We start from the raw sequence: 19,478 nt of genomic DNA, 5'->3' as shown, positions 1-19,478 counted from the left end.
GGGACACAGGTCTTACCTCTGTGAAAAGCCAAAAACCAAACCCCAAAACAACTCCCCAAATAACATAAAAACAAACTCCAAACCCTCCAAGTTGGTTTGGAGGCTGAGGAGCTGACTGAGTCTGTGTTTGCTATGCAAGCATGAGAACCTTAGTTCACTCTCCTGTGGGCCGTCTATGGTCCTGGTACTGAGGAAGTGGAGACAAGCACATAGATCCCCTGGGCCTGCTGGGCAGCCCGCCTAGCTTAGTCGGTTAGTTTCAGGCCTGCAAAAGACCCTGACTCAAAAAACAAGGTGGATGGCGCCTGAGAAATGACACCCGAGGATGTCCTCTACACCACACACACACACACACACACACACACACACACCCCATCACCACCATCACCACCACCACCATCACCAGGTCTAGCAAACTGGGACCAGGTAGTCACCTTAGGCTTAGAGAAGTTCATTACACAAGAAATAGCTTTGAAACTAGTTCTCCTAATACCAAGTCAATAAGGGGACAGAATACAAAATAAGAGTCACTGGGACCAGAGACCCACCTGCTTTTATTTCTGTTCAACTCTAGGCCAGAAGATCAAGTTCCCAAATCAATTTCGGAGAAGAATGTCCTCTCCCTGGGGTTGTTCTGAACCTGCTGGTTTCAGAGAGCTAGAACAGTGCTCAGGCATCGTGGACAGGTTTGTTCCCACCCTCTCACTCTGCATGGAGAGCAAGCTGTGTCTCAGAGACCAGGAATGATGGGCACAGGGGTCGGAGCATGACAAGCCGCTCGGCTGTAGAATGGGAACTGGTTTGCAAGTCATTGTTTGAGATGGACAGTGACCAGCTAGGCTGCATATCAAGGGAAGACGCCTGCAGAGGCAAGGGGCCCAAGAACAGCAGAGGCAGAGGCTTTCCAAGGTTGTTGTGAGAAAGAACATCCACTGCTCTGAGGCTGCAGAGACTCAAAGCTAGGGGCAGAGAGACAGGGTGACTGGTGACAGGGAAGGGGATCCTGTGAGGGCATTGGAATGGTGAGGACGACTGGCTAGGTAGACCTCAGCTCCTTTCCCATGCTGGGACCCTCTAGCAGATGTTGGCTCCCTTCCCTACAACTGTAAATATTTGTACATTCCCAAGTTATACAGTGAGCTCTTGGCTTACAAGGGTCACGATGACAAGCCTGTCCAGGAAACAGTTTGTTCAGTGTCTCTTTAGGCTGCTTTGCTGAGACCTCTTGTCATCTATGTTTGGAGTGGACACTAGCTGCTCTCTCTCTCTCTCTCTCTCTCTCTCTCTCTCTCCCTCCCTCCCTCCCTCCCTCTCTCTCTCTCTCTCTCTCTCTTTCTCTCTCTCTCTCTCTCTCTGTGTGTGTGTGTGTGTGTGTGTGTGTGTGTGTGTGTGTGTAAGGAGGACTGTTGAGGGGAAAAAGACACAAATAGTCATTATTTAAGAAAGCAGAAGCCAGGCAGACAAGGACTTCCCCCTCCATGGCCACAGATGTCAGAGCAGAGTTCTGTCTCCCCCATCCCCACCCCGAAGGAGGAGGTCCAGCTGTAGGGTCTCTTTCTGTCCTCGGGTTTTCTGAGGTGAAGGGAAGGGGACTTGGAAGTCATCTCCTCCTTCCTGCAGGGAAGCGACAACCCTTAGTTTGGCAAGTTGTCTACCTATGGGGCGGGGAGAATAGGAGGTCCTACTGGTGAGTCTTGTGGGTGACCCCAGGACCTGCAGAGTGGGGAGATGACACAGTGGGGAGTGGGAAGTTGGAAGGGACTCTATTTTCCCTGAGGGATACAGTATGCTTTGTTTTACTTTAAAAAATTATTTTCAATGTTTAATATGTGTGTCGGGGATGTTACATGCATACAGGTGCAGGAGGTCACAAGGCACCCTTTGGAGCTGCGGTTATGGGAGAAGGGTGCTAGGAACTGCACTCAGGTCCTCTGGAAGACTGAGCCATCTCTCTAGGTTCCACAGAATGTTGCTAGTTAAGTGCCTCTTGTTTCTTCCACTCCTCACCCATCCCTGACACCTCCCTCTCCTCCCTCCCTAGTGAATGCCTTCTATACTCAGTGGTGTGTCTTTTTTTCCCCCACACAGTTTCCTTGGGCCAGAGTGCTCTGTCTCTGCACTCTAGCTCCAGTATCTGAAGACAAATATTACCTCACAGAGCTGTGGTAAGTTTTAGACACTGGATTGCTATGGGGCCCTTGGTACAAGACCAGGGTTTCTGTTGTGATTCTATGAGGCTAGCCAACTTCTATTTGTCCCTGGGGACCCTGAGTCACCTCTGTGAAGCCTTGTCCTCCTCAGAGCTTCCCGTTATTTTCTTGGTTTCTTCTCTACCCTTCGAACCAAGTGACAATTGTTTCAGCATGTTTTGTTGAAGTGAGCAGCCTTCATGATGATAACATCTGACTAGATTTCTTAGCTCCACAGTTCTGTCCTTGGTGGCCACCCCAGTGTCTGGCACCTGGCAGAAACGGAGGGGAGAAAACTGGAGTAATTGAGGGGTTACTCAGGGTCGCTGTCTGGTGGTCTCAGGGGGCCAACCTGAGGCTCTGACTAGGGTGGAGTTTTCTCCACCTCCAAGGCTCCACTGCTGGCCTAGGAGAGGTGACTCAGTTGGTGAGTACTGGTCCTGTGTACAGAAGAGCATGAGTTCAGGTCCCCAGCATCCACATAACAAGCAGACATGGTGGCACACCAGTTATCCCAGCACTGGGAAACTGGCCCACTGGACTGCTGATCCATCCAAGTCCCTGAGCTCCCAGTTCAGTGAGACCCTGTCTCAAAACCTAAGGTAGAAGTCATCTGTGGTGGTGCTTGTGTTTGATCCTAGTACTCAGGAGGCAGAGGCAAGTGGATCTCTGTGAGTTCAAAGCCAGTGGTGACCTGGTCTATATATTGTGTTCCAAGCAAGACAAAACTACACAGCCAGACGATGTCTCAAAAAACAAACAACAAAACAGAAGAACACCAAAATGATATTAAAATAAAATAATTTAAAGTCGGGTGTAGAGTGAGTGACTAAGAACTGATGTCAACTCACTGTGTGCACGTGAGCTCTGTCTCTGTCGCTGTCTCTGTTTCTATCTCTCTCTCCCGCCTCCCCCATCCCCCACACCCCCTCTCTCACTCTCTCTGCTCTCAGTTTCTCCACCAGTCTTGCCTTTCTCACATATTGGACAGACAGCTCATTTTCTTACCCCCTCCCAAAAAACGTTTTGGGTTTGGAAAACAGCAATCACTTAGGAAAATGTGTAATTACCCAGGGCTCAATCACGGAAAACACAGATTTCCCCTAGCCTTGCTGAAATGTCAAGGACTTGACTGGTGTGAGTCCAGTGTCCCGAGGAGGATCTGAAGGAAGAGGCTTGGCTGTCCTGGAGGGGGCAGGAGGACCGGCAGTGTTTACAGAGCAACCCGCCTAATCCCTTCTGACAGCTCAGAGGAAAGTCTGCCTGCTGCTTTAGCCCAAGCAGTTCTTGCAGACTCCCTTAAGGAGGACTCTCTGCCTTCAGCTCATTCAGGCAAGGCTGAACTCATGGTGACCTCGTCCTTCCACCGCCAGAACAGACTCGGGCTCTTTCCAGTAGGGTGTCTGCCAGGGCTCCAGGCCGGGCCCTTTTTTGTCAGGATGTCTCAAGTGTTTATAGGGGTGAGAAATAGGGGAGTGGAAACCATCCTGGTTCTCCTCAACCCAACCCACCCTGAGATACTGGGAAAGAAAATGGAAGTGACAAAGGTGGCCCTCTAGTTTCATATCTCAGGGAAGAATTCCCCGGCAGAGTCCTGGAGTGCCCAACTCCTGGAGGAGCGTCATCCAAGGTCTCGGACCCCACTTGTCACTCAGAGGACGACCCGGTTCCCTGAGCTGTTCCTTTGTAGGTCAGGCCTCCAACTCAACCCTGCCTTGCCAAGCCTGCCTCTGCCTGTAGCATGAGCAGTGTGTGTGGATCTGGTGGAGCAGAACCAAGCTGTGCGGAAGGGATGACCTCACTGGACAGCGCTGGCTCGGAGTCCCCTCCTCGGGTTCCAACCTGGAACCCACAGGGAAGGGAGCTCAGGCCAGGCAGACACCGCCAGTGCAGAGAACAGCGCCTCAGCTGCAGTGAAGCTCATCGCTACAGAAGAGTGTCATTTCTTCTTGCCCCTCTCAATTACAAAATAATAAGATTGTTAAAAATCCAATCATATGAACGTCAATATTGGCAGGGACGGCCGCAGGAAATTTAATTGCACAACGGGTGCCAGCTAAAGATGGTATGTGTTCTCCCTGGCTTTTCTTAATTCTAATTAGGATGAAATCTACTGCATCTTCCAGACTTGCAAACAGAGGTTTGTCATGAGTCCAGGAATAGATGGGACTGACACAGGGCCTCCCTTCCCCAGCCTCGTGCCTTCCCTTCCTCCGCATCGCATCGTCCCGGATTGGAGCTTTGCACCGATTTTGAACATCAGCTCTCCAGTTTCTTTGGCATGTCAGAGGGCCAGATGTTTTTTATTTGAGAGCAAATTGACACATTAAATTACACTGTGCAAACATTAAAGCCAGCCGCGGGTAAACAGGCCGAGATTCATTGAATTTTACGGGTCACAATGATGTTTATGTAATTTAACAAATTCCTGCCCTGCTGCCGAGACTCTCCAAGAAGTATTAATTGAAGAAAGATGAAAACTTCCCTAAGGCTGTCTGTCCAGTGCCCTGCACCTCAGGCTTCTGATCTCTTGGGGAGGGGGTGGTTATGGGGGTGTTCAACGGCTTTGCGTTGGAGTTTCACAATGCTCAACACAAAACGAGGAAGCTGGGCTCATGGCTTGGTATGTTCCGTGTGACTGTGATAAGTACTTTACAAGAGCAGCTTAAGGACCGGAAGGTTTGCTGCGGCTCACAGCTCATGCAGTCCGCCTCGCATGGGAAGGCATGGCCCTGGGTACTTGAGGCAGCTGGCCACATAGCAACCACAGTCTGGAGACCAAGGGAGAAGAGTACGGGTACTCAATTCATTTTCTCCTTTTAATTCAGCCCAGGGTCCCAGCCCACAGGAATGGTGCCGCCCACATTCAGAGCGGGGCTTTCTAGAATCCAGAGACTCCTTGACAGCTATCGCCAGAGGTTTGTTTCCATGGTGACTCTAAATTCCATCATGGGGAGATTAAGATCACCCATTGCACCTGCCTTGAAGATGGGTTTTCTATTTCTATCCCAGTGAGGTCTTGGAAAGGATGTCAACCAGTGTGAACCTGCTTCCTTATCTGCTAATGGGGGCCGAGTGCAAGTGCCTAAGCATCCGGGCCTTTTCTCTGGTAAGCGGCATCCCTGTTTTGTGTCTGTTTCCATGGTTCCTTTCAGGGTAAGACCCATTTGCTACTTTTAAAGATGGGTGCACGGCCTTGGCTTGGCCCAATTAGGAGTATTTTGTGTAGCCTCGGGCCTTGGTAATTGGTTCAAAGATGGGAACGTGATCAAGTCTGAGCCAATGAGCATCGACCCATGAGGTTGCAGGAGACAGCAGTGCAGAGAACTCACCCTTTTGGCCTTAAGTGGCAAGTCTAAGTCAGGAGCTTCTTGGGTACCATCTGGCTCGAGGCTCCCGTCAGGAAAGGATGCTTGGGAAGGAGGGCGAAATGAAATGAGAACAGAGTAATACAAACTCTGAGGTCATCAGGAGCTCCACATCCCGCTGTGATTCAGGGCTGTTCTTCGGCTTTTACATTGTGTGAGTGAATGCAGCACCCGATTCAGTGAACTTGACTCTTTCCTTGCTCCAAAGCCCGAGATTCTCCAAGAAGAGTCGATTGGATCTAAGAAAAGAGAGCATTTCAAAGCCTTTGCCTACCACATCTCTGCCTCTCAGAACTCCTGAGTATAGAGAGAGCTGCCTTCAGCAAGAGATTCTCGGGCACCCTTTGTAGAGCAAGGCCTCTGTCACTCGATGGCCCGAGCAGCCTTCAAGCTGATCTCTGCCTCCTCCATAGCTCGCCTCGGGGTTTCTCCAGGTTGCTCTGTCCCCCTCACCTTGTCCTTCTTCACCCTCTCTTGTTTGTAGCGCAGTGGCATTCTCTCCTGCCTGCATCCTTTTAGACAGATTTAGTATTGCCTTCCAGGAGGCCTCCCCTCTCCCATTGTGCCCAGCAGGCAAGCCTTCACAGAAGCAGCACTTGGCCTGTAATTATATAAATTAAGGACAGTACTGAATATTTTTGTTGCTTCTCATATTGAACGCCTATTTCTATATAGCTTGAATTTTTCTAGTATCATATGAGCTACATAAACTTATGGGTTATTAGCATTCAAAAGTGTCATAGAGGGGCCTGGAGAGATGGCTCATTGGTGAAAGGGTGAGATCCCCAGAACCCATGTAAAGAGCCAGACTTGGTAGTATGTATCTATAATCTGGGTTCTAGGGAAGCAGACAGGCATAGCCCTGAAGCTCGTTGGCCAGCAACCTGGTTGAATTGATGAAATTCAGGTTCAATGAGAGACCCTGTTTCAAAAGATAAAGGCAGGGAGAGATCAATGAAAGGTACCCCATACTGACATCTTGCACACACCACACACACACACACACACACACACACACACACACCAGCATGCACAAGTGGCAGATAAGGAGACAAACTCAGAGAGGTTAATTAATGTTCTTGAGGTCACACAGCTTATTATATAACATTATAATCTCAGTGTTTTTTTTTTTATTATTGCATCAAGCTCTATCGATGTGATTGATTTGTTTTCCAGTTAGGTATCCATATAATTTGGCTTGGCATCTTGCTATGTACTAATGTGATCCAGTCAGCACATCTGGAGGAAAAGGAGGCTGACTCAGTGATATCAAAAGCTCTGGCTCAGTTCCTAGCTGGCCTGGAGTGACCTTGGGTGAGTCTTTTTACCTCTCTAGACCTCCAGTGTCACAGCTGCAAAATAAGGAAGGCTCTTGTTCCAGGCATTTGGGCAAGTGAGTTGGTTTGTGCCCATCAGGAGGCTGCCCCAGGGCTATGTAGGAGGGAGTAGAGGGTGATCCAGGCCACAGGAAAGGCATTCCTGAATGGTTAGCAAGATGGGAGTCACAACAGTAAGCATACTAGCCCTTTGTTCTATTGGTGAGGTGAAATGACTGCTAAGGCCCCTCACTCAGGATCATGTAGGTTTCAGTGAAGATGCAGATCCTGAGCTCATATCATCTCTCAGGCCCCCAGCGTGCTCTACCATGCCGCTTCTGGATTTCAGAGCTCACAGCTCGGCCCAGCAAGGTCATGTTGGCCTGACCTTAGTGCCACTGAGCAGCTGGAATGTAAGGTGGGAAATGCAGGAACCTGTGTGTGCTGGGCTTGGGGGGCTGGGGACTATGGAGGCCGAGAAGTCTGGCTGTAGACCTCTTCCTTCCAGTAATTGCTACAGGCTTCTTCCCCCAAGGACCTGACACTAGCAAGCAGGTCACCTTGAGGAGGAGATACATAGATGTGCAGCCTCCAAAGTGTCAGAGCCTGTGAGCTCATGCCATCAGCCTCCCGGTGCCTCATTTTACCCATCATCGCAATCAAGGTCCTGACACCACAATGTCGGGAAGGAAGATTTCACTGAATAAGTTATATTTAGTGCATGGCCTTCAGGCTTGACACATGTCTAGCACTGCCTGTTCCTCAGCTACCCCAACTCTCTCTCCCCCTTCTAAGGACGTTTAAACATCTATTTAACAAGCCTGTTCTGTTGCCGGCACTTAAAACACAAAGTTGAGTGAGACGTACCCTTGGCTTGCAGCTATTGGTTACAGATGCCAGGAAGAAAATCCAAAATGGTTATACCACTGCCATGATAGCCACTAGGAGTAAGCTGCCTCAGCTTGCTTGAACACAGCCTACAGTTTCAGATTGTTTCTACAACAGCGAATAGAAGCCCTGTCTCTTTAACAAACTCAGAGCAGAAGGACAGAAGACTTGTGATTGGCCTGCTTGTGGTCATGTGTCCAAGACGGACCCAATCACCAAGGCTGGGTTAAATGTGGCGCTGTGATTGGATAGGCTTCCATCAGGAGTCCTTTTGTTTATTTAAAGCTTGAGTGTGTGGGTATGGTTGGCATACCTGTGTGCATGCATCCAGATACTGAAGGACAACTTCAGGTCTCCTCTCGGGGATAATATCCACCTTCCACCTTCGACTGATGCAGGGTCTTTCACAGTCTGAAACTCACTAATCCAGGCCAGTGAGCCCCTGGGATCCTCCTGTCTGATTGGGCTCCCCCTGTCTGACTGTTGTCTGTCTGTCTGTCTGTCTGTCTGTCTGTCTCCTCGGGGCTGGGATTACAAGCGTGTGCTGCCATGCCTTTCACCACTTGGCATGGATTTTGGAGATCCTGTGCTCATTAAACAGGCATTACCAAAAGAGGTGTATCCTCAAAGCCCAAACCAGAAGAGTCCTTACTGACAGGCAGGTAAGGGAACCAATGGAATTCACTGGCAAGGGTCATTATAGTGTGGGTTCTGGAGGGGAGACATCTTTTGGAGGTATTTTGTGGGCCCCACTGCCAAGCCACGGCAGTACAGCCTCAGCTCTCGTTAGCACTTGGTCCTGCCTGCACAGAGGCAGGATGCCAATGGTGGTGGAAGCAGCAGGTCTCTGGGCTCTGCTTTTCTCCAGAGAACTTAATGACACTCTGCTGACCGCACCAGCTGTGGGCCAGGCCCCTGGCCAGAGACCGCCGAGGCTGTGGTCTAATTTCTGCCAAGGTCAACTCCATTCTGTCTAACTTTAGGAGTGTATGGTTGGCTTCCCAAGCATCAAAGAAGTCAAAAGTATCCGACTCCGGAGTGTGTATATTTTTAAAGCAACAAGAACAGCAACAAAATCAAAACAAAACCAGAGAGAAAGAAAACAACGCCAAGAAAATCCAAAGATGGTTCAGTGTCCAACAAACTCAACTCCCAGTGCCCTGGACTTGGTGCAAATGCCCAGCGACTGTGGTCAAACCGAATTAGATACACCGACTCCGTTTTTTTGTTTTTTGTTTTTTTTAATCAAAATGACCTCTAATTAGTCCTTCCCATCAAAGCCAAGTGTTTCCTGCAGATCTACATTTCCTAAAAGGGTAGGGGCGGGAGGCCCAGTTTCCTCACCAGTGAGCATAGAATGCTTCGCAGGCAGCAGTCCTTGGGGCTTTGGAGCTGTGCTGAATCATGTCCCATGTAAACACTCAGCAGGGCTGGAAGATGGGGACTCTGAGTGCCTTCCCCTCTGTTCTTTGACTAGCTGAGTGAACTCGGGCATGCCCTGACTCCCCAGTCTCTGCTTCCTCCTGTATTAAAGAGGGTCTCGATGTGGAGGAGAGTAGACAGAGAGGGCAGATCAACAGCATATGAAGGAAGCCAGTTGGCAAGAAGTCTGGAGACCCTTCCCAGTCAGGGCTACATGTAAAAGACAGACTAGGACAGGAAAAGCCTGTGGCAGACAAGTGTGGGAGATGGTGGGTACCGTGGAAACGACCCATTAGGGATTCTCATGGCCATGAGGTCTAATATTGCTCCCTCTGCCATCTTCCCTTGTACAGAAGTGTTCTTTTCCCTTATAAACTGTCTGTTCCCATCACTCTCCGTGTAAGAAGCCACAGCTCCCATCTGGTGTCCTCCTGACCTAGATCCACACCTACAACATTGATCCCCGGTACCCATGGTGTACAGTGTGGGGCGGTGTGAGAGGCTTCAAACCCTCGGCAAAGAGATGCAATTGTTAATGCATCAGAAGTCTCAAGTCCGCCTTCTTTTCTCTTCTCCCGCCTCAGCATCCTTCCTCCTGATTCGACTTTGTTCCATCTCCTTAGTCCTCCTCCTCTTTGCCCCTCGTCTGTCTGGCTCCCTATGGCTGGAAGTTCCAAGGGAATCAGCACAAATGCAATGCTGGCCCTGGGGAAGAGCATGGGTTTCCTGAAGGACTGGCCTGGAGTGTCACTCACTGGGAAATTTTCTTTTTCCAGGTTGTCTGGCCCTCCTCCCTCCTCTTGGCCAGGGAGCATCCATCCTTCCAGATCCAACTGGTGGTGCAGACCTCCAGGATATCTTCCTCTGTCAGCTGCCCAAGTTGGCCAGACAGCTTACCCTGTGACTGGGGTCACACGTCACCCAGGGGAACGCTTATTTTTTCTGATGGACTCAGCCATGGAAGGGGAAGGGCCTAAAATAAATGCAGAGACTTAGAGGAGACCAGAGTGCAACAGGGCCAGCACAGACTTCAAGAGTAATTTATAGATGCTCCTTAGGCTGAAGCAATTCGCTCGAGCAGTTAGGGCCCGGCCAGGCCCTCGGGCTCTGCAGGCCTTTCTGTACTCTGCAGTTGCTTGGACAAAGAAAGAGCTGTTCTGAGGACAGCCTCTTTTATTTACTTATTCTCTCCATGTGTGCATGTACACAAACCTATGTGTGCTGTAGCATCCCTGTGAGGGTCAGAGGACAACTTGTAGTTTTTATCTGCTGAGCCATCTTGCCAGTGCAGCCTCCTGGTGTTTTCTTTTGTTTGTTTTGTTTGCTTTCTTTCTTTCTTTCTCCCCCCACTTTGTGTGTGTGTGTGTGTGTGTGTGTGTGTGTGTGTGTGTGTGTGTGTGTTGTTTTGTAGCTCTGGCTGGCATGGAAACTACCCACCTGTCTTTGCATCCCAAGCTGAGGGTAGGAATGTGTGCCACCATGCCCAGCCTCTGTTTTGTTATTTTAACTGAGACAAAATTGACATACAATAAAATGTACATATCCAAAAAAATGTACATATCTTTCTTCTGATATGCACATCAGCCAACACACAAGCCCTTTCCCATGCCCCAGATTCTGTGTGTGTGTGTGTGTGTGTGTGTATGTGTGTGTGTGTGTGTGTGTGTGTGTGTGTGTGTGTATGTGTGTGTGTGCACAGTGCACACGCCACTTCTGGTCATTCCCAGACAACAATTCTTGTGATTTCTCTCACCAGAATTGTATACATGGAAGCATACCATGCTTGTTTTCAGCACCATTCTTCACGCCGCATACCCGGGAGGTTCATCTGTGCACTGTGTATGCACTTAGGTTTTTCTCTACACTCTGTGGAGTGCTGATCCAGAGGGCAACCTTCCCAATCCTCCCTGTTCACCCCAGCGTTTTGGCTGTTCCCAGGTTACTGGCAATTGTGACCACTGCCTCATAGACATTTATTTTCTCTTCTCTTGGGTAAATAGCTGCTAATGGAGTTGCTAGACTGCAAGTAGGAAAACATTTTCATTTACCAGAAATCCAGGGTGCTTGAGAGAGGGCTCAGTTTCTAGTTCCATCCCCAGAGCTCACATTTCGAACAGCTGTCAGCCTAAACAAAGACGCTTCTTCCCATGGTGGACAGTGATCAACACAGACCTACAAGACACAGACTGAGACTGTAGACTTCTCTGCCTTCAGTGGGTCATCTATAACGCACCCCTCCTGGGGATTGTTATGGAAGAGAAGATTGAATGAACTTAAGAGCTAGACAACTAAGGGGAAGGGTTTTTGGACCACGGCAGGGCAGGTGCCCATAGACATTCACAGCAGTAGAGACAGTATGCACAAGACCTGCATAAGCTCAAGCCACACAAAATCCCAGCTCTGGGAAATGGAAAGTTGGTTTTCTTCCAAGCTGCAGTCCCTAGGTAGGTTAACCACAGTGTACCAAAGGTCACATAGGGGCAGTGAGACTCTTAACTGATGAGTTAATTGGGCAGGTAGGGAAGGGGGATGTAAGTGGAGGGATGGGGTGAGGGGTGGAAGCAATCAAAATACATTGTACAGAATTCTCAAATAATAAAAATGAGGGAGAAAAGCAAGGTGGGTTAGTACGCTTGAAATCCCACCCCTGGAAGCAAGAGATAAAGGATCCCTGGAGCTCACTGGGCAGCATCCTAGCCTTCTCAGAAAGTCTCAGGCTGGTAAGAGTTGCTATCTCAATAAAAGCTGGGGTGACATTTGGGGAACAATACCCAGTATTATCCCCCCCTAGCCTCCACATGCATGAACATGTACACACGTGCATGTGAACACTGGAACGTGTGCACACATGAGTAAATTTAAAGTAGGATTGTTGGTTCACACCTATAATCTCATGAGTGGGCGGGCAAGCATTGTTCCTCCATGGTTTTTGTCTTCAACTTCCTGCCCTGGCTTCACTCGATGGACTTTAGCCTACATGAGGAGGTAAAGTCACCCCTCTTCTCGGTCACCTTTGGTCGGGGTGTTTTACCACAGGGACAGAGGTAAAGTAGAAAAAGGGAAGGAGACTAGTTACATTTCAGATGCCGAATTAAGAGGAAAGGAAGAGAGATGGTGTATAAGAATTTACTATCCTGCAGTAAGATCCATTTCTTAAAAATTAGGGGAGGAGTTTTCCCCCAAATGCCCTCTCAGAGACACTCATTCCAAAGGACAGGGCAAGAGCAGGAAGCGAGATTTTGGGCGAGATGCAGAAGCTCGGCACCTTCCTCCCTTCCTATCACTGGGAAGGGTGATCTTAATCTCGGCAGTCAGCCCGCAAGGTCATGGCTTGTTTGAAACAAGCCTGGCAGAAGCAGAGGCCTGTGGAGAAACGCATAGTGTTATGACAAAGGGAATCATTAGCCCAGACATATTTATGTTCGTTTTGCCTTCTCTCCTAAGAGAAATCTGTTGCTCCAGCCTATGCGGGCTGATTAATATTCCAGAAGAATCCATCAAGAGAGAGCAGCAGCCTCGGGAGGAGGCAGTGCTTGATGTTTCTAGCCAGCAATGGTAGTCATGGCTGTTTCCAGCAGCTGCGTTTGAGGGTGCCTGGTGACAGGTGCCAAAACAGGCCACAGGAGCTGGGGAGCAAGTGGAGTCATGGACCTGATTTGGTCTAAGCCTGGGGACCCTGGAAAGGACCAGACTTCCAGATGAGAGGGGACTCTCTTGACCAGCCTCATAGCCTCAGCCCTCTCTACGGTCACTTTTGGAAGCTGACAAGGAAGCATTTTCTTGTTAACTCCCAAGGGATTCAGATCAAAGGTCAACGTCACGTCACGGTGGCTGTTGTCACACCCTAGTTTCCTGAGCTTTGGTGGAGAGAGTCCTATTGGGCAGCAAGGCCTTTGAAGGTATCCTCCTGCCAGCCGTGTGCCTCCTTCAGCTTCATGAAAGCCAGTGGCAAAGGGTGGCTTTTATCAGAAAAGCTGGTGGGAGACTGGACACCACACCGCCTGCAAGCCCTTAAGACACAGGCAGGGTCCCCACCAGAGCCTCACACTCCTGCTCTGACCATACAGCTCAGTTTACAAATGACACCATGCTTTGGCAGGACCTGGGGCGCTCTCTCGCTCGCTCTCTCTCTCTCTCTCTCTCTCTCTCTCTCTCTCTCTCTCTCTTTCTCTCTCTCTCTCTGTAACACCCATGTTGCCACCTGGTACTCCAGGCTGTCCCCTTAGTTGATTTTGTTTGTTTGTTTGTTTGTTTGTTTCAAGCCTTTGTAAACGGGTCAACACCTTTTGAGCCCCGTTTGTCCGCAGGGTGCACGCTGGCCAGCTCTCCAGTTAAATGAGCTGAGACACAACAGAGCCCCGATCTCCACAGCAATAGTGGGCAGCGTGAGAGTGACCCCATCACAGTAATGAAAAAATATATGTTGTCAGGGCTGTGTCTGCAAACGAGGCATGATTGAAAAGTGGCCGTGACCGCTTGCACAAGTTGTGCATTAGGCACTGCTGGTGTGGCTTCGGCCTGGGCTGGGCCTTTCTCTCCTTACAACTCTGATCCTGGCCCCCTGCTGCTCAGGCCTCTGGCCAAGCCAGTCTCCAGCCAAGCCTGCCCAGTCTATGACCTCTGTGCCTATCCTAACTGGATGACCTTTAGGGCCTGTGCATTTGGATTTTCATGATTTTCACTCATTCAGCAAGCATTTGTATACTAGACTCTCCCTGTGTTCATTCATTGGGTGAACCAGACAGGCATAGAGTGTGCTGTCTTGAAGGGATGGAGCCAATTTGGAAAAGTGACTTTGTGTCGGTGATGGGTTGGGGATGGGGGGTGAAGGATATGCATGGGTGCCCTAAGAATGGTCTTACTTTAAAAAAATAAATTGGTGATACATCTTCCAAATATACATAGAATTAGAAAAAACCGTACGATGACCTTGTGTAAGGTTATCCCCGAGCTAAGATGCCTGCTGTCTCCCTGGCAGTTCCTTGTCTGTTTCTTCCTACTTCCCGACACATTGTGCTGCTGTTTTGAAACAAATCCAAGATTTATGCATAATGTCACAGCTTCTTCGTCTGGACTTCTCATCAGCTAGAGGCCAGCATGAAGCTGATCCGGGAGTTGCCGAGGTGTCTCAGAGACACTGAGCAGTTGGATATCTGGTAAATCAAAGTTCAAATCTTGTTCTTCCACATCACAAGCTGCAGAGCACCAGGCTGGTCACTCAACCCTGTCAAGCCTCACATCCCTCACAGTCAAAGTAAGGGCACACGGCAAGCATGTAAAGTTCCCAGCCACATACCTGGTAACAAAGCAGTGTTCTGTAGGTTTTCTTCCCTGGTCCTGGTGTGTGCATGAAGACAGCTGCATGCTGACTGCCACACTTCGCCTCCAGCATGCTAAGACGTAGAGACTGGAGAGCCAGCTGGAGAGGGCTCAGGCAGTAAAGTCCTTACCTTGCAAGTGTAAGAACCTGAGTTCAATCCCCAGCAGCCATATTTCTTTTTAAAGGTATGTCTTTAGAGTTAAGAACACTTGTTGCTCTTACTGAGGACCTGGTTCAGCTCCAAACCTCCACAACGTGGCTCACAACCATCTGTGACTCCAGTTCCAGGGGATCCAATGCCCTCTTCTGACCACCATGGCACCTTCACATACATGTGCATACATGCATACGTCACATACATGCATACATTCCCGCTCACACGCATACACACAAACATTGCCACAGAGCACAGATACCCTGCAACGCAAACATTTCAGCACAGACCTGTCATCGTGAGCCATCTTCTTTAACATCACCCTCCCTTGCCTACTCTTTACAGACCACCCACCATCACATGACGTCACTGAAAAACAGAGGCCACCTAGGTTTCATCAAGTCCAAGTCATAAAGCTGGCTTTACCTTTGCAGCTCATAGCCTAGGGCCGGGGGGAGTGGGGGTGGGGACACTTGGCAACGGGAACTGTGTGTACCCAAGCCAAGCACCCTCAGCTTACTTTTAAAAGGCTTGACCTGCTTCTGGGAAAGCGATGAACACCAGGCTCCTCTCTACTGTGGGTGGCAGCTGGAGCTAAAGCCCCAATAACTCAGACAAATGTGGCCGACGCCAGAGAGGAGTCAAGGGCCTGGCTGCGACGTCTGGGGCCAGCTTGGTCTTGGACCTCACTGTATGTTTACAAGTTTCCCTTTGACAATTCAGTTTTGAAGATGGGCTTCATTAAAGGGCAATTATAGGTTAAGTGACTTGCTGGCTTGCTGCCTAATGTGGAAAGCTTGACTGTGACAATCAGATAATTCTGAGATTAAGCAACAACACAGCGATTGCTACTGAAAGCAGCTTAAGAGAGGGGAAGACGCTCCCCAGCCATGACCTCATCCCAGGAGCACCGTCTGGGCAGGAAGTCTACACTCATGGGGCCAGCAGACTCTAGGGACCTCCAGCACTGGGGTGACCTCTTCTGGGAAAGGGGACTAAGAAAGGCAAAGGGCTCTCTGCTTAGAATGTTGAGACATCCCTCCTTGATGGAATCACCACTTCTGGAGGTTCCTCCTGGGGACCAGAACCTGGCCTTTCTCGTCTGTGCTGTGACCTCCATCTTTCCCTCTTTCTTGTCAACACATCTTTGCTAATGTCCTCACAGATGTCCATCTGTAAAGCTCTCTGACCTGCAAGGTAATTACATCTCCCATTTCCTGGAGCAATGGGTACTGTAGGTAGCTTGCCTGTTGTGTGTGAAAATCCCCTCCAAATTCCGACTAAGGCAGGAAGAGGTTAAGAATTGGTACATGGAACTTTCAAGCAAGGAAGAGTTGGGCTCAGGTGTGGCTACCTCCAGGGGCATTGAGTAGTGTCTTCCCTTCAGCTTCCCAGTATCAGTGGCTCCGTATGTGCTTATGGCACTGAGGGGAGAAGATGCAACCAGAACTCAGGAAGTTCTTCCATGATTCCATTCAGGGTCCTAGGGTTTAATATGATTGGACAGTGAGAGCCATGTGATTGGTTGGATAGATGCCTAAGAGCATTCCTGATTGGACAGTGCATTGGTTAGTTTCCGGTTGTTTGAGCTAAAATGCCACTAGGGAAAACAACTTACAGAAGAAAGAGCTTATTTTGGCTTACCTTTCCCGAGCAACAGAGTCTGTTGACAGCATGTGAGCAGGAGTGGGGATCTGAGGGAGCAGAGAGAGCAAGCAGGAAGTGAGGGAGACTAGAACCCTCAAAGGCAGCCCCAATAATGTTCTTCCTCTAGCAACGCTTTCTGCTCATCCAAAAGGTTCTAGCACCTCCCCCAAACAACACTGCCATCTGGGGACCCAGTGTTCACATATCTGAGCCCATGAGCACAATTCTTATTCAAACCATCATGCCACAGATGCCCTTAGGGTACTTGACGACTTCACACCACAGCCAGATGGGAGCTGAGGCTGGGAGGGGTAGTGCCTCAAAAGGATATCGGGGTGGGAAAGGAAAATAGACACCAAGAAGCCAAAAGTCTCACAAGCGAGCTTCCGGCCTCTATTGTGCCTGCCCATGCTAGTGATGTAAAACTCCTGTCTCCTGGGTGGGTGGTTCACTTTGGAAGGGCAGAAGAGGTTCTGTCTGACCATCATCGTGAAAAATGCTTGTTAGAAGACCAGACTCTCGGCCCTTCTCCTCCAACTGAAGCAGAGACTGGAGGATGGGGTTTGGAAATCAGCATTTTAACACGTTTCCAGGCACTTCTGATGCTCTGCCGTTTTAGAGATGCTGCTGTTGGGCAAGAACAGCTATCCACATGTTCATGCACCCCTCGGCATCCACACTTAATGCTCACCCCATGTCATCAGCAAAGGAAGGAAGGTTTGGAGGGTGGCCTGAGCTACTCATTCATGTCTGGCGAGCACCGACAGTGGGCGTCACTCCTGCTGTAATCAAATAGCTCTCCTCCCTTTGTCCAACTGGCAGATGGTAGGCTCTCTGTAAAAATGAACAGTTATGCAGGGGCTTGGGAGATAACTCAGCTGCTAAAGTGCTGACTGTACACACCCAGGGTGAGTTCAATCCCCAGCACTGACATAAAAGAAATCTAGATGTGGTGATGCCCATCTATGATTCTGGCAGTGGGGAAGTGGACACAGGGGTATCCCTGGAGCTCGTTGAAGAAACAGCCTAACCAGTGTGAAAATATGTATCCATACACACACACACACACACACACACACACACACACACACACACACACACACACACACAGCTTTCAGAACATACTTGGGCTTCTAGCCCTGCCTTTTTTTGTCTCCCAAGGTCCATACCCACACGATACCTGAACATCAGAGAGACCCTCATTCTTACCTAGGGATGAGCCAGTTCTGTGCAAAACAGGTGCCAGGAAGAAAACGCCATGCCATCTTCTCCGTTATAGATATAGGTATGAGACACAAGGGGCCTGAAAGCAGCAGGCCACTCTAGGGACTCGCTTAGCAGGTGGTGCCATGGCAGAGTGCCCGTGAAGGAAAAGGACAAGTGCTGTGCAGAGATCTGGGGGAGGATTAGCCACAGGTCTGAAGAGTCACTGGCTCAGTCCACCCCAGCCTGGACCTTTCTCCCCACAACTTTATAAATTCAGTGACTTCCGCTCCAGATAACCACAGGCAGGTTTTATCAGTATATTTTTGGTGTCACAAACAGGCAGGCTCAGAGATAGATGGAGAGGGGTGACTGTGGCACCCTGATTGGATCCACCTTCGCTGGACCAAGCCCCTAGGGTTCGGTTGTGGCATTGGACAGGAAGTTGGAACCCAAGAGTATATTAATAAGTAGGAGAGAAACAGAGTCTTGGGCCAGCAGAGGGACTGAAGAGAGGGGTCTCTCACCCATGTGTTCATTCGGTTTCTTATCGGAAACACTGCCCAACTCCTGTTCTACTGTGACTTTTGTTTGGGAACCTGGGACTTCACAGGCTCTAGATAAAGACTCACTACTAACGAGCACTGGGCATTTACACTGTCTCTACCCCTCGTCTCCCAGGAAGGAGAACTCAGGCGAGCTTCGGAGCATGCAAAGGATCGGTGGTCTGGTAAGAAGTGCCAAGACCAGGTGTGTTTCCACCTGCTCAAAGGAAATATCCACAAGAAACCAGAGGGTGAGCGGGCCCGGTCCTAGCTGGCAGTATTGAGACGGTAGGCACAATCAAGGACCAAGTGCAGCTCCCGGGGTTAGAAAGGCTGAGCAGTCAGAGGTCAGAGTACACACCCCAAGCAGAAGAACCAGAGAAATAGACAAAATTCAGCTAATGGGGCATGGGGTGAGCTCAGTGGGCAGCTACCATAGGACAGAGTCCTGAACATTTGGCTGGAGAGGCAGGTGGAGGTGAGGAGGACACCTCACTGTCAAACCAGGAATTTGTGGTCAAGCACTTCATCAGGGGCAAGGAGAAACTGAGGGGCTGGGCTCAGTCCTGAGGAAAAGGTGGTCTCTGCGGAATGGCAGAGTGAAAGGTTGGTAAGACTGTGGTCCTTTCTGTTAGAGGGCAGAAGCTAGGATCCAACCCAGCACTGATGATGGCATAGAACAAGCCGACAGTGGATGTTTACGGTCCCATAGCTCAGCAGGAGGGACCTCAGGGCTCGTACCAGTCAGGCTGGCAGAGACCCAAGGATGGGCTTGCTGGGCACCTGGTGCTGTGTTAAAGCCCATATCCACGGGCTTGATAAACTTTAGTAATGAATACATCTCCATATCACCAACGAGGAAACGGAGGCACAGAAGGCTTAGGCCCCTGCCACAGAGCTAACAAGGGGTAGAGCTGGATTTGACCAGGGGTGGCTCCAGTCTAAGGTCTAGGCCCCGATGGACTCCTGACCTGTCCTGTGTACATTTTTAAATATATGCAAGAGGAAATAGCTACATAGGTCCCTAGTAAAATCCCCAGCAGCCACTTTTGAGGTCTTTTCTCTTTCAGGTTTTGTTGGTTTTATTGAAATATCAGTGTATTAGTCTGGGCTTTGTAGAAGAACAGAACTGATAGAATGAATATATATTAAAAGGAGATTTCTTAGGCCATTTCACCTGATAGGGAATGGTCCATCAATAACGGCTGTCTGTTCAATGGAGAGGCTGAAGGGCCAGAAGCCACTAAGTCCACAAAGCTGGATGCTTCAGCAGTACTAATCCAGCAAGGAAGCCTAGAGGGTCCCTGGGAGGCCACACACAGGACCCGGGGCCACATTGCAAGGTTGGATAGGCTGGGTCCCAGTTTCAGCAGAACAGGGCAACAACAGTCTATGGCAGAGGTCTTCACCCTTCCTCGTGCCGGGA

General features: G+C 49.6%; 1 protein-coding gene and 1 long non-coding RNA gene across 7 annotated transcripts; one reads left to right on the top strand and one right to left on the bottom strand.

Annotated features, from left to right (window-relative positions):
- Nucleotides 1-535: 535 nt before the first annotated feature.
- Nucleotides 536-7,893, bottom strand: LOC103693112 (uncharacterized). 4 transcript variants are annotated; one of them, XR_593954.4, is made up of 4 exons: nt 7,741-7,869; nt 5,522-6,158; nt 2,277-2,461; nt 536-1,614 (listed from the first exon to the last, which is right to left on the bottom strand). It is a non-coding gene; the product is annotated as an uncharacterized LOC103693112 (long non-coding RNA). The 4 variants fall into 4 exon arrangements; XR_010054198.1 differs by having other exon boundaries at nt 536-2,461; nt 5,522-5,796; nt 7,741-7,893; XR_005488242.2 differs by lacking the exons at nt 536-1,614; nt 2,277-2,461 and having other exon boundaries at nt 4,200-5,796; nt 6,011-6,158; nt 7,741-7,873.
- Nucleotides 1,479-10,735, top strand: LOC103693111 (uncharacterized). Of its 3 annotated transcripts, XM_039082434.2 has the most exons (7): nt 1,479-1,687; nt 1,858-1,975; nt 2,089-2,165; nt 5,018-5,107; nt 5,202-5,298; nt 6,734-6,871; nt 9,960-10,735. In XM_039082434.2, exons 1-6 carry the CDS (start codon nt 1,479-1,481, stop codon nt 6,863-6,865), a joined length of 723 nt encoding a protein of 240 aa, XP_038938362.1. In that variant the 3' UTR covers nt 6,866-6,871; nt 9,960-10,735. The 3 variants fall into 3 exon arrangements, with proteins under 3 accessions (XP_038938362.1, XP_038938361.1, XP_038938360.1); XM_039082433.2 differs by lacking the exon at nt 6,734-6,871 and having other exon boundaries at nt 1,479-1,642; XM_039082432.2 differs by lacking the exon at nt 6,734-6,871.
- Nucleotides 10,736-19,478: the final 8,743 nt, after the last annotated feature.

The sequence above is a fragment of the Rattus norvegicus genome, chromosome 8 (genome assembly GCF_036323735.1).
Source record: "Rattus norvegicus strain BN/NHsdMcwi chromosome 8, GRCr8, whole genome shotgun sequence".
Taxonomy (NCBI): Eukaryota; Metazoa; Chordata; class Mammalia; order Rodentia; family Muridae; genus Rattus; species Rattus norvegicus.
The sequence above is the reverse complement of the archived record's forward strand: the minus strand, read 5'-3'. Positions and strand labels throughout refer to the sequence as shown.